The sequence below is a fragment of the Vidua chalybeata genome, chromosome 1, assembly GCF_026979565.1.
Source record: "Vidua chalybeata isolate OUT-0048 chromosome 1, bVidCha1 merged haplotype, whole genome shotgun sequence".
Lineage (NCBI taxonomy): Eukaryota > Metazoa > Chordata > Aves > Passeriformes > Viduidae > Vidua > Vidua chalybeata.
In genome coordinates, this window is record NC_071530.1 from 120711896 (window position 1) to 120726438 (window position 14543).

Consider the following 14543-nt stretch of genomic DNA (forward strand, 5'->3'; position numbering starts at 1 on the left):
ACTGTTTCTGGAATGAATTCAGGCAGAAAAATATTACATCAAACCATCAAGTGTGAACTGAGTGAATTTTTCCAGAATTCATGAAATAAGGATAAATGATTCCTTGAGCAAATTACTTGAACCTCCAATTAAATTTCACATGCTGGTTATACCATTTTTTCCCACACAGCCTAAATGCATCCTCTTGAAAGATATTTTTTTTTTCTGTCATCACAAATTCAATCTCCTTAGAAAAATGCCTTCCCATTAAGTGCCTTTTGACATAAATAGTGAACTGCTGGACAGAAAGGATTGCTCTAGGTTCAAATGAATGTGAAAAAAAAGTTATTGTTATGCTTTAAAAGGTCAGACAATTGCATAATGACTCTAGTATGGCTGGATTTGAGCACGTTTGTCTACATGTGCTCATGCAGGCCTATATGCCTGGCACATCAGCTACTTGGAGTTCCTGGTAGGCAATTTCACTGAGTCCTTTGGCTCTAAGGAGAAGCTTGTTAATGCATTCTTTCCTCCCATTGCCCCAGCAAGCCAGAGAGAGAGAACTCACACCTCCTCTGTGGTTCTGGGATGTCCAGCTCTCAGCAGGCAAGCATATATTATTCTTTACTGTATGAGTCAGGTCCCTTCGTGCTACCCCATTTTGGGGGTGTTGAGCTAAGCAGTATCACTGCTTCAGATCTGCAAGGCCATTTATTTAAATATAGGTATCCAAAAATATATGCTTATATTAGGAAGGGACTGTGATACGACATTAAAAGTAGGTCTGGAGGACTTCAGTTTCTCTGCAAATCATCTTAGCTGCTATCTAAATAGTATACCTAAAATTAAAAGGTGTGCACATTCCCTTTCATTTTAAATGTGAATATATTGCTTGGTGTCACTGTTTACTGAAAATGGGTAAACCAAATTTAGAATTTGATGTTTCAAGGGGCTATTTTCTTTTCACAGAAGCATAAATATTTTAGCGACAAGTTTTGGGTTTTTTTTAATTCCTACTGACTTGACTGGGAAATACATAATCTGAAGTGCAAAGGGCTTCTGAAATATTCTGTAATAATAATTTCATGTAATTGTTTCATCACTTTGGTTATGTACTGCTACAGGCTTATGTTCTGAAATCTACTGGGTCCAAGACACTTTTAGCAGTCACAGTTTTAGGATGATCTACTCTTGAAGAACTCAGCTGAGGTCCCACAATTTATATTTTGAATGTCATATGTGAAGATTTTCTTGGCCTTTTCTTGCTTTCTTGGATTAAAATTGAAAATAATTAAACTGAAACATTCAAATGAGCATTTAATCCTACAGCAGGATTTATAACAGTGGCAGAATGATCCCTTCAAGCAAAATTAAATATTAACATATGTAAACAATCACTGCTGTGTTTAGCTAATGTCCTAAGTTATAAAAATTTACTCCGGGATAAAATGTGCTTTTACCCTGAGGTCTGTTGTATATGGTAACATAGAACAGAGATGGAGAGACTGGAGCTGGGAGGAACTGTGTGTCAGAGATGTGGGACTCTGCAGTGATACATTGATTTGGAAGCAGTATACTCTGTCCCTTCCCAAGGTGAAGGTTGGTCTCCTTGTTCTATCCCCAAGAGACCACTTAAGAAAAACGGAAAGAAAACAGTTCCACATTTTCTCAGACACCTAAGTTTATCAGCAGACTGAAGTGAACAAGATCTAAGGAGGGAGATGAGAGAAGAGGGTTTTGTACATTCTGATTCACCTTCCAGACAGGGCAACCCAGCTTTTCAGCTCTATCATAGACTACACAAACAAAGTAGGCTGCCTAAAGGGTCCTACTACCATCTCTTTACAGTCTGCTGCAATCTGAGACTGTCAAGATCTTTAGTCCAAATCTATTGCCTATAGATAAAATCTGAAACTCTGTCTGGACAAATTTCCCATGTTTGGAAGACTGTTTCAACAAGGAAAAAATCTATCCTATGTGGCAAGATGAAAGGAGCTTGGTAATGAAGCTGTTCTACTTCACTATTGGGGAACTAGTATCAGAAAATCATAAGGAAAACCAAAACAAATCAGAGAGACAGTCATCACATCTCATCTGTATTTTATCTGTGCTCTCAGTGTGCAAGGAACATTAGGGCACAATTCAAATTGTAAGGGTTTATTCTTTTGTCCAGAACATAACTCTCCACCATCAGGGATACATTCTTAACAGGGTAGAGATTGACTTCAAGCAATGCAATGCAATATCAGGCTGAGTGATGAATCAGACCTCCTTACAGATGCTTAGTTGTTAAAATTTTAAAGAATTACAGGTTAAGGAGGTAGAAGTGCTTTGCTTAAGGAACTGAAAAAAAATTTTTCTGATGTACTAAAGTTACTTTTTTTTTCACAGCAGTAATTTTTTTCATGTTGGATCACTGCTCCTAACATAAACTTGAAGAGCAGAAAGAGATAAAATCTGAATGTGCTAAATTCTTAGAATGAGTCTTATCCCACTGATGTCAACATTTTCATCCAAGTCAGTATTTCATTACTGCATTTTCCAGTCAATATGGATTTTAGCTTATCAGCTGAGAGTCAAAGTGAAAAGGTGAAGGTACAAGGAGACCTCTCAAATTTCTGGAATTATTGCTTAATAAGAAAGAACACAGGGACACAGTAAATCTAGGTATCTTCATAGTGCCATTTCTGCTATTCCCACTGTGTGGTACTGACAGTAGTAGATTTTCCTAACTGCAGTCAGTAGTTCACTGTTGAATCAGTCTATGGATAGAGGAGGAAGAAAACCCTTCTGTATTTTTTCTTTCTGATTTTCTCTTTATCTGACACAGATCTCATCCTCTTTGTTCAGGCTGCATCCCTTGTTCTGTGTTTGGAGACATAAGATTGAAGCCACTACCTAATATAAGCAGATGTGAGGTAGGTTAAGTTGTAATAGGAAGATGTTTCATTTATTTAATTCCTGTGCAAGGATGAGGAGCTGTCATACCAGATAAGAAGCATTGGGGCAAGGTTTATTTCTTTCATTCCTGTGTTTAAGGCAATAAAGGGGAAAAGTATAAAGTGTCTTGAACATCTGCAATTCTAGCCATTGCTGGAAAGTTGCCAGCTTCGGGTCTTTGGGAATGTAGGAGGTTTGCTCCTATTGCCTCAGCATACAGCTGAAAACAGCTATGGTGCACAGTGCAAGACTGAGTTTGACTCCTGTCCCTCAACCCAGGCATGTTACCTGCATTACTATTGCCATGTCACCCCTGTCGTCCTGGCCCCAGCTTTTCCGAGCTGACTTTGAGAAATTATCCCTTAGTGGATGCTTTGAATGTCTGAAATCAGGTCAGCCTCACTTTTCCTGGCTCAGTACAATCAGTATAAACCCAGTATTTGTCAATGAATGCATGAGACTGTGTTTATTTCATTTAAAAGTTCAGAAGGTTATGCAAAGGGGTTGATTCAAGTAGGCCTCTTGTACTGGAGCCACAGAAAATCTTTCTCTCTTATCTAAAGCAAAAAAATGAGGGAGAGATGAACTAAAAGGACCACTCAGTCTATGAAAACATCAGTACAGATTGTCATTCTAAGCTTGTGTTTCTATAATTAGGTATTTGTAACTTTCTAATTATCTAAAGAGAGTCATAGTAACAAAATATTGTCATTCCTTTACTTATTTTTATTTACTAATAGAAGTTCTGAATGGTTTTTGGAGCCCAAGACATATCTTGGGCTCCAAACACCATCAGGCAAGAACAGCACAGAGAAATTAAAAGTTCAATATTATTCCATAGCCCAGCAAATGAGAACAGTCCCTGTCTCCCATTCTGACCACAAGATGTAGCTGTCTCTTTCCATACTGACCCTTTCATTCAGGATTACAGGCTGTTACTTACCAAACAAAACAACCAGTGTAAATAGGAAATGCCTCAGGGGAGCCTGTGCTGTAAAAATACACCAAGAGCAGGTTGTAGAGTGTCCCCAGGGTCCTTCACCACAAGATGTCCCAGCCCTGATAGGGGAGGACAAAATCTGCTGGGGCAAGGACTGTTCTATGGCTATGAACTGGCAGGAGTGAGCCACGCTGAGCTGGGCAGGCCTGTAGGTGCAGGCTGGACCCTGCATCCTGGGTAGCTCCTCTCCCTCCCATCTTCTTTTAATACTTTTATTTTGTTCTGGGTAAGGCACAGCTGGTGCCACTCTATATGGAGCCACGCATACACCGCCTTTGCACCTACTTCCTGTTCCCGTGTTTCTTCTTGGCCACACTGGCAGGGAATCGGGGTGCTGGGGACATTCAGGGATTTTCCACTGGAGCTGTGGGCAGCCCGTGCACACACAGACCCCCCACAGGAGGCTCCTTAGGCCTCACCGTCCGTGGGCTTACTGAAGGAGCCATGGCTGGTACCAAGGGCTCTAACACCATTCCAGTGCCATTCCTAATGCTGATCCCCACATCATTCATTCCTAACGCTCTGAGCAATCACCAACCATACGAAGCTCAACAAGGGAAAGTTCTAGATTCTGTACCTGGGGTGGGGCAACCCTGGATGTACAGACAGACTCCTGAATGAGAGGCTGGAAAGCAGCAACATGGAAAAGGACCTGGCAGTCCTGGTCAATGGCAAGTTGAACATGAGACATGAGTCAGCAGTGCCCTGGTAGCCAGGAGGCCCAAGCGTGTCCTGGGGGGCATCACAGACAGCATGGCCAGCCAGGCAAGGGAGGGGATTGTCCCACTCTGCTCTGCACTGGGACGGCCTCACCTCGAGTGCTGGGGGCAGTTTTGGGCCCCCCAATGTCAAAAAGACATTAAACTATCATAGAATGTCCAAAGCAGGTCCACGAGGATGGTGGAGGGCCTTGAGGGGAAGTCATATGTGGTGTGACTGAGGTCACCTGGTCTGTTAGCCTGGAGGAGCCTGAGGGGAGACATCATTGCAGTTACAGCTTCCTCATGAGGGGAAGGGGAGGGGCAGACACTGATCTCTCCTCTGTGGTGACAGTGACAGAACCCGAGAGAATGGCCTGAGGCCGTGTCAGGGGAGGTTTAGGTTGGACATTAGGAAAAGGTTCTTCACCCAGAGAGCCACCGGGGGGCGCCCGTGCCCCGCCTGCGGGGCCGATCCCGCCTTTCCCGGCGCTTCCCGGCGGGCGGGCCTCTCTCCGCCGCCGGCCCGGGCCGCTGGGTTCCCGCGGGAGGAGCGACGGGGCAGCAGCGGCCCGGGGAGCGCCTCTGTCACGCCTGGGGAGGCAGCGGAGCCGAGGGGAGAAGGCGGCACTCTCGGACACTTTAAAATGGGACGGGTGCTGTCCAAGAAAAGAGGTGCCTGCTCTGCATCAGGTGCAGAGGAGTTAGGAGCCCTCCCTCAGTATTTGATGCTGATACTCCATCAGTCCTCCATCAGTATTTGTTGCTGATACTACTTTATTAAATAAAGTAATGCTTAGGAGTGAGTGAACAAGCTCACAAACTGATGGTTGGACTTGGTGATATTAAAGGTCTTTTCCAACCTTAATAATTCTATCATTCTATGGTTCAAAGCTGGGGTAACTAGATAACCTCCCCCTAGTCCTTTCTGTAGGTGTATTTAAATATTTTTGAAGCGGTGAGTAAGTTCATCCCACCTCGAGATTTTTTCTAATCCATCATAGCCCTTTCGGCAGAATCTGCAGGCTCTTTACAAATCAGTTTTTCTCTTTGTTTCACCTGAATTTTTTTCCTCTTGCTCATGTCTCCCAGCCAGCTGCCAGTTCTCCAGGAGTCATCTCAGAAAAGAGCCAGGCACATGTCTCGATGACAGAGAGGAAACACTTGTGCCAGCCAGAGACGCTGAAGGCCACCTGGGGCCGTCTCCCCACCCTCATTCAGAGGCACACTTTTGTGGGATTACCAGAGTTTGGGAAATGTGTCTTTCTGTGTCTGTGGGTATCCAAAGTGGCTGCTGTCAGAAAAATTATAAAAATCATAATTTGTCTATTTTGTCTTAACTGTTGAAGAAAAAAAGAGCTTTTTTTTTGGCTTTACAATAATGACAGTGTAAAGGCATATCTAAGAAGTGAAAAAAAGAAAAGGGTTTATTTAATATTTAGTACTTGAGACACACACTGAAAACCTGGAAGAGGAAATAGGGATTGTTATATTGATTTGATGCCTCATGTACATTTTAGTGTTAAACTACACTCAGAAAAAAAATGACCTGCTGTCTTTCAATCCACTGCTAGACTTGCCACTGTCTTGCACACCGGGGCATATATTACAAGGGAGCTGGACATAAAACTGAAATGAAATCACCTACCTAGTTTGTTCAGGGAAGTGGTGGAATCACTATTCCTAGAAGTCTTCAAAAAACATATAGATGTGGCACTCGGGGATACATTTTAGTATTGAATATGGCAGTGGCTGGTTAGTGGTTGCACTTAATGTTCTTAGAGAAATTTTACAATCCTAAGGATTCTATTCAGCTTCAGCAGTAGGATCTACAGTTTAATGTCAGGATTTTCATTCATTTTGCTCAAATGTTTGGTAACATCCTAGTTGGATGTAAGACTTCTTGATGATAGATACATAAGAATGAAGGGATGCATGGTCTTCTCTGCCCAGAAGAATCTAAAATAAGAGAAAAATCTGGATCAAATATGAAACATAGGAAGTTCTGTGAACTGGATACTTCACTTAAAATACAGAGGTTATGTCTAAAGTACTAAATAGCTTGAAGGGCTGTTCTACAAAGACTGGCCTCTGCCTTTGAGGTCACCTGTCCTGGGCTAGTTTGTGTGCAGGCTGCTTATGACTGTGCACTCTCAATCTCCAGAATACTATGAGTTCAACTGTATATTGTAAATGATCCCTATCCACAGCTGACTCACTAACTATGGCTTGGCAGTGCTTGGGAGAATGGCATGTGTCCCATACCAAACCCACAAACCAAGCAGGGACCTCTCCAACTATGTAGCAGCATAGGCACTGAAGCTGCAATGCTCAGCAGTGCTACTGGCTACTTAACTGGCTTTTTAACTCATGACAACTCCATGGGGCAGGTTTATTATAGGCTGTGGTACAAATCATATTATGCATATGTGGGTACTGTATTTCAGGAGTTCAGTGTGATTCTATGTATGACACATAGTTACACCTTAGCCAGGATAAGACACCTCAGGGCTGTCTTTCAAGAGGGTTTTCAGTTTATGCTTCATAACATCACTGTCATGCTGTTAAACACTAAACTTGTAATCCAAATATCTGTACAGAGAGCTGAATTTCATACATTTATCTCCATGTAGCTCCAGCTGACACTTCATTTCTAGTGGATGAAGACAAATTTACTCTTGAGGAGTAGTTCCTTATAATGGTCTTCATTATAACTTCGCCAATTTGGCAGTTTAGTTTTAATCAAGGGCTCCTACAGAAAAGGGTTAAATTTTCTCTTTGGCTTTTTTTTTTTTCCCACTCTTTCTCATGTCAAAATGTCATTTACTCAATCATTCCCCAAACACCACAAGTTTTGCTCCTTTTCCTATGAAAAGGGCAAGAATTGGGCACAACCCATATGAATGTGAATGTGATGTGTGTTTTTCCTGTGTTGACATTTAATTGTGATTCTGAGGTTTGAGTGCCCCAGAGGTCTTCCTGCATACACAGGGTGACCTTTTATAACCTCCACAGTTATACAGAGCTATCCTAATAGACCTTACAAGTCTCAAGCATATCCATACATAACATGAAAATGTCACACACAGGAATATAAGGCTTTTTCGGGACTTCAAATCACCTTCCTAGTAAATAGCAAAATGGTTTTTTTTTTGTTTTGTTTGTTTTTTTTTTTTTTTTTTTTTTTTGTGGTCCTCTTTGAAGGGGACAAAATTCAAAGAATACAGTAATTTCTTATGCTGTTCCAATACCAATTTTCTATGAATAGTCATGCCTACATTTACTTCTTATCTTTTACTGACTATGGGATTTAAGGTGCTACTGATATAGCTTCTGCCATCACAGCAACTTGGAATTAAAATTAAAAAGTGATCCATTAATTTTTGGATTACTGTCCATTGATCTTATTATTTTTGTTTCTGTGAAAATTCCTGTAAGATAAAGGTGCTGTCTTCCATGCTCTTCATGTGTGCTGAGCTTACTACACAGGCCTTCATAAACACACACTGATGCAATCCTTTGCTATTCTCGTGACTTTTTGTCCCAAATGCTGAGCAGCCTGTTTGCTTGGACTGGGGTTATGTTTTTGCAATTATTCTGACTCACAGTTCTGCCTGCTTTGTTGTCATAGAGAGCTTTTCTTGTCACAGTCTGAATTATTTTTAACCCTGGAAATGTGAATTCTTTTTAACAGTTTCACTGCTATGAAAAGATAGAGTGATTTCCTTTGCTTGCTAAATTCCAGTCACATCAAGGTTAATTATAGTTCTTCTGAGTGTCACCACATGTTTCTAGTCCCAGATCCTCCCAGAATGTCAGAAGCTCAATATTACAGGAGCAATTCCTCAGCTCTACATCAGCCACAAGTTCTCAGTTTTGCTTGACTTGCTGAATAACTATATTAATCCTTTCAGCTGTCTTAACTTTTGTAGGAATTTTAACTCTAGTAAGATTCTCACATGCTGCATTCTAACTAATGCATTTTTAGGGTTTTTTTTAATTATTAATTTGCATTTACACATTTTTCAGAGCCAAGGAAGATACTGAGACCTGTTCGTTCTTAGTACCTGAATCCTAACCAGCCTGCACTGTGATAGCACAAGTTTCTGCATAATGTAGCAACTCATCCCAGAGCCCTCTTGTCAGAGTATAATAAAATTATGGATATAGGTATTTAGGGTCTGCAAGACAGCTCAGCATCTGTCTTTTGTGCTCTGAAGAAAATTTCTGTGTACACATCTTTCAGCTGGAGTGTGATAAACTCTGTCCAGTGGTGGAACCTTATTTGTAGGTATAACTGGAATAAGTCTTGGTGAGAACCTGCCCTGCCATATCAAGAATGAGTTACTTGTGGAGAAGTGACTGTTGCTCAGTAGAATGGACAGCTTTCCATGTTTTTCATCCAAATAATGTATGTAATATTTGTTTATGAGGTTACTATAGGCTTGTATTGTTGGGTGGCTCTAAATCCCCCTTCTTCCTTCTTTGTAGCTTCCTTGGCTCATATAAAGTTCTGACTTTTAAACCTGCCTATATCCCTCCCAACATTAGATATTTAACTAAAACATTCATATTTAACTGAATTTTGCAGCTGGTCCTCTTCGGGTCCTTTTAGAGTCAATAAAGAAAGACAGAGTAACTTTCAGGTACTTATTGAGATCTTACAATAATTTATTTAACTCCCTTTTTCACCTGGGAGACCCCTATGGCAACTGTACCACTTACATAGTGACCTTTACTTAGCCAAAAATACCAAATTTTTACTCAGAATCCTTACAGTAGCTGAGAGTTCTTTAAATAGTACATGTATAAATATACTAAGAGGGAATCGTATGGCTTAGGTATTTTCTATATGCAAACTATGTTTCGTTTGCTCAGAATTGTTAACATTTTCAATATGAGAGACATAATTCCCTTGTGTAAGCAAACACATGCATTGGAAAGGAAAGGTTAATGATGGCTAATGATCTGCTCCATCAGATTCCCACACAGAATATTTGTAAAGAATATTTTTCCCACACAACATTTGTATTAATCTAAAGTCATAAATATATTGTTGGGAGGCAAGTGTTCCTCTTTATATATGGATTTTTTTGCCCCAGAAGTCAATGCAGGTAATCTGCCAGTCAGATTTCATATGAAGCAGGTTTTGGTAGAATATCAGTTGTAGGTAATTTGGCATTTTATTTGTAAAACAGCTTCAGCAAATTCTGCAAAACTTTATGGGATCAAGAAGGGTTCATCTTTTACCTTGTGCAAGGAACATTAATATAACCCAAAATCATCAAGCTTAAACTTGCCAAGTCCAATAAAAATGTATGTATTTCTTACCTTCTGTGCTTATGAGCTGTAGATATTTGAGGTTGTTTCTCATTTTAAGTCTCCCCTCTGCACACCTCTGTAACTATCCAGACAAACCAAACAGTCAGGCTTTAAAAATGAAATTAATTTACTATATCAGGTTGTCAAAAACTTAATTAAAAAAAAAGGATGACCTTTTTTATCTTTCAGTGGAATCTGTTAATGCTTAAAAGATCACATTTTAGAATGTTTTGTTCTCTTCATTCATGTAAAGAACTGATATGACTTTCATCTGAATTTAAAAAAAAGTTTCAAAATTTTAATAATGTATTTTTGGTGTGTCTTTATAGGTGAGGATTTCCAGAATATATGACCTACTTGGCATTCCCCTGGAAAGACAGCAGCCTTTATCTCAAAACAAACAGACAAACCCAGAGTTCAATTACCTGATATTTTTCCTAATCATATAATGCATCTCACTGAGAGAGAAGAAGATTAATTTACTTTTCAGTAACAGAATTTATAAACCCAAGGATTAAACTTAATGATTTGAAATATCAGATCCTTAATGGAGAAATCTAAACATCCCTAATTGCTGTATTAAGAGAAATAAGTGTACACTAATACATATATCTCTGTATAGAGGTATGTAAAAGAAAAAACTGAGTCTTGTACAACATTTAGTATCCAAAAGTTGCCATTTTCTCTCCAGATTTTGACATGAAATGTCACCTGAGACCACTGTTTACTTCTATTCTAAAACCACTGACAGTCTGTTGGGACATCACCACCATATGGATGTGTGTTACTGTAAAAAATACAGTAAATGCATCCATTACTTTACAAAGAAAGCATTTCAACTTGTTGTGCAGCCACAAAGCAAAATGTACTTGAGAGCATGCAGTATGGTGCATGGGTGGAAGCAAGCCTATGTTTTTCTTCATGTCACACTCCTCACACCATTTTGATCTACTGTATTTACTTAACATAGCCACTTTGTATTTGGGAATAGACATTGAACATTTTTTTCCATCACTCTGCACAGACTTTCTGTACTGTTTAAAGTTCTCCAGCTTTCCTTGTTTTTCTGATCTCCTAGAGTCGTTAACCAATTACAGCTGGGATCAAGGCCAAAACCAGCTAAGTGTCGCAACTGAGATTATCTCAAGTGGTACCTTAGTTAAACTGCTGAATAATCGTTTTTTTAGGGTTCAGATAAACATTGGTTGAGTTTTCTCATACCTTATGCCTTCCTAAAGGTTCTTCACTTTTGCTCTATTGTTTATGTTCTTTTCTTTTTATAAAGCTTCCTAGAGGAAGTGAGGTGGAGTCCCAGCTCAGCTACATTAACTGCAAATTAGGATAGCCCTCTTCCTTCACAGACTTTCTCTGAAAAAAAATTGAAGTTAAATTATATTATGGTTTCTGTACAGCTTGCCCCCAAATCACTAAAAGCAACACTTTTGGCAGATCCTGGACTGTGCTTTTCATTTTATTTTGCAGTGTCTCTGGATTATTTTCACAAGAAGAAAACCAATTTTCTGCAGTTCACATACTTGCAGGACCAGTAGTCAGACTTGGACTTCTATGCAGTATTTCAAACCAGAGATCCATGACATGGGATGACCTGACAACATAGGATGACAACAAATTATGTTAAACTGTTTCTTATTAAACAAATGTTTCTTCCTCCTCACTGCTTATAAGGAAGAAGTGGCTGTTTCTTCTCTAAAGCAATTCAGTTTTCTCCCTTACTCTGAGTTAACTGCTCTGAGAAAAATAAAATCTTATCTCAGGAGCTTTACTCTTAAAACAGGAAAACTCTGTTCTCAAATAGAAAAATTAATCTAATTTCCCCACTGCAAAAATACTGCTAAAAGCAAAACACATTACATATGGAAATGCCAAAAAAACAGCAAAAGGAGCTATTACGCTGTATGACCTCAATTTCTTAATCTGCATTTATTTATTATTCTGTTGCACAGAAGAGAATATTACAGAACATTCTGTAAGTTGTTAAAACTTGGCCATCCCTGCTGATTGATATATAGTACTGCACCTCGAATAAATTGTTTGGGGTGAAAGTGTTTTTATCTGACTCTGTTGCTGGAGATGTATCTGCCCTCAAGAGATGGAGAAGATAACAGTGTTTACAAAAGTGGGTTTCAAGAACATGCATTACAAAGATGCTCACATATGGATGCAGACACACACTATCACAGTACCAGTAAGTCACTGTAACCAAGCTTTTAATGTCATTTATAAAAAAATAGAGTTATTTACATTTGCAACTTATTTGATGGCATCGTTTTTTTATTACAATGTTTGAATCTGTACGGAAATGACACACTAACTCATTTGAGAGTAAACTTCTCAATGATAAACATAACAGTACAGGAAAAATATTTAAAACACTGTGAATTCTTGCTATTTTGCAGCATCATACAAACACATTCTTTAAAACACATGCACACTGGCCTTACAGTAAGCAGAATTCCCTTCCAGATTAAGGCACAGAAACTCTGCCACATTTCTAGGGACAGTCCTACATTCTTACATGTGGCATTTCAAGACATAACCAAAGGAATTACTTTAATTCCAATGAGTTGTAACAGAATGTGTCCACTTACACATTTTTAAGAAAACTCTGATCAAAGGGACCAAAAGAAAAAAGTATGACTAATTGCATAGTTGCAATAAACCAGACCCATGAATACAAAAGCCATCAAAATATATTATAAATCTATCTGACTTTCAAAGCTATTTTAAAATACTGTTTTGCTTTACAATACAAATAACACTGGGGTTAGTTTGTAGAATTGTATTTTGGTCCATGCTGTTAATTCTATATCATTATATTCCTCTTCCATTAGTTTAAAAGCCTCAGAACAGCAGGTCCTCAGGCAGTGGTAAGAATGATGAAGCCAAGTCTTAGACTTCAGCTGGTGCAGTCAGTTCATAAAACCTCTAATTTCAACCACCTCCATTATTTACTGCTTTAAATAATCTGCCCTCAGAACATTAAGGGGAAAGAATGATGAGGGATGCAGATTTAACACTGTTAGAGATAGGAGTTTGCCCCATCTACTAGTCCTGAGCTGATAAATCACAGCTCTTAAAAATACCCAACCCATTAAAAAAAAAAATCAACAATAAGAAATCTTCAATTTAGTCTGACTATGCAGTAGTTCCACATAATCTGCTGGCAGTAGAAACTTCTTTGGTGTCAGAATCAGGTCTTCCTGAAACCACAAACGGCCAAGTCTGTAAGCAAAAAAAAAAAAAGGTATTTCATATTAAAAGAAAGTTTATCCTCGTATGAAACTGGAGCTTTATTACCGATAGATGTCTAACTCTGGTTCAGTTGCAAAGACGTCATCATGTTTTAGTCCCTGTGGGAAGCACAGAGAGAGCTGAGTTCCTCTAACAAATATTTTCATTACGTTTTTCCTTATAATTAAATGCTCCACGGAAGGTCTACAATAGTCAGCAACACTGTTCACATCGAAACTGCAATGTTTCTCTTGCTTTGAAACTCTTTGCGTCATTTAATAAATAAAAAGCATATAAACTATTCCAAAACAATCACTCTGCTGCATATAAGAAAACGTTTTACCCCTGTGACAAGCATCGGGTGTTTAATTTTGTACCGATGAACTCATGACGCTCTGCTTGTGCTGCAGGCCAGCCGGCAGACCGAGTTACTCCTTTTTCGGACACTAAGCTTGCCTAATGGCCGAGGAATGTAATCTTTAGGGTCCCCTATTCTGACTCCCCAGGACTGACACACCCGCCATCACCCAAAGCCAAGCGCGGCCCCGGAGTCATCCACGGTGCGAGGGCCCCCGGGGATTTGCGGAGCAGCCAGGGCCGCCCCGCCCTTGGGGGTTTCTCCTTGCAGGGCGGGCACGGCCTGAGCGCTGCCGCCCTGCCCGAGGCACCGGCTCCGCGGGGCTGCTCCGAGCGGTGCCCGGGGATTCCCCGCGGGTGACCCTCGCCGCATCCCGCCCGCCCCCCGCGCCGTACCAGGTTGACGGGATGGACGTAGCCGTTCTCGTAGCGGTCCTCCTGCAGGAGCTGCCGGAGGTGGGCGATGTAGCTGGACGCCAGGCGCAGCGTGTCCAGCTTGGAGAGCTTGGTGTCCGGCGGCACCCAGGGCAGGCTCGTCTTCAGCCGGGAGAACGCCTTGCTCAGCACCCGCATCCGCGCCCGCTCCCGCGCGTTGGCCGCGTTACGCTGGGACTGCTTCCCCTCGGGCGGCGGCCCCCGCGGCCCCGACGCCGCCTTCTTGCCCCCGGGGCCGCCGCCCCGCGCCCGTTTCCTCTTGCAGCCGCTGCCCGCCGGCCCCGCCGCGCAGCTGCCCTCGCCGTCCTCTTCCTCCTCTTCTTCCTCCTCTTCCTCCTCCTCCGCCGCCGAGGAGTTGTCCCCCGAGGGGTAGAGCTCGCCGCGGGGCTGGCGCTTGGCCGGCGGCGGCGGGTAGTCCAGCTGCAGCGCCCGCAGGTCCATCTCGGGCAGCTCCTCCGCCTCGCTCGCGGAGCCCGTGGACATGGCCCCGGGCGGGCGGCGGGGAGGCGGGCAGCGCGGCAGGCGGGCGGGGGCGGACGGCCGAGCCGAGTCGGCCGAGA

At 41.4% G+C, this 14543-nt stretch overlaps 1 protein-coding gene and 1 long non-coding RNA gene across 2 annotated transcripts in view; one reads left to right on the plus strand and one right to left on the minus strand.

The window, feature by feature from the left end:
• LOC128797375 (uncharacterized) overlaps positions 1 to 5885 on the plus strand; it is a 7947-nt gene extending 2062 nt beyond the window's left edge. Inside the window, exons 2-3 of the long non-coding RNA XR_008434101.1 lie at positions 2830 to 2897; positions 5710 to 5885. This is a non-coding gene — a long non-coding RNA (uncharacterized LOC128797375). The remainder of the gene's footprint in view (positions 1 to 2829; positions 2898 to 5709) is intronic.
• A 5976-nt stretch (positions 5886 to 11861) lies between these two features.
• Positions 11862 to 14512, minus strand: MSC (musculin). Its single transcript, XM_053950093.1, has 2 exons — positions 13945 to 14512; positions 11862 to 13182 (listed from the first exon to the last, which is right to left on the minus strand). The coding sequence occupies exons 1-2, from the start codon at positions 14464 to 14466 to the stop codon at positions 13096 to 13098; spliced, it is 609 nt and encodes a 202-aa protein (XP_053806068.1). The 5' UTR covers positions 14467 to 14512; the 3' UTR covers positions 11862 to 13095.
• Positions 14513 to 14543: the final 31 nt, after the last annotated feature.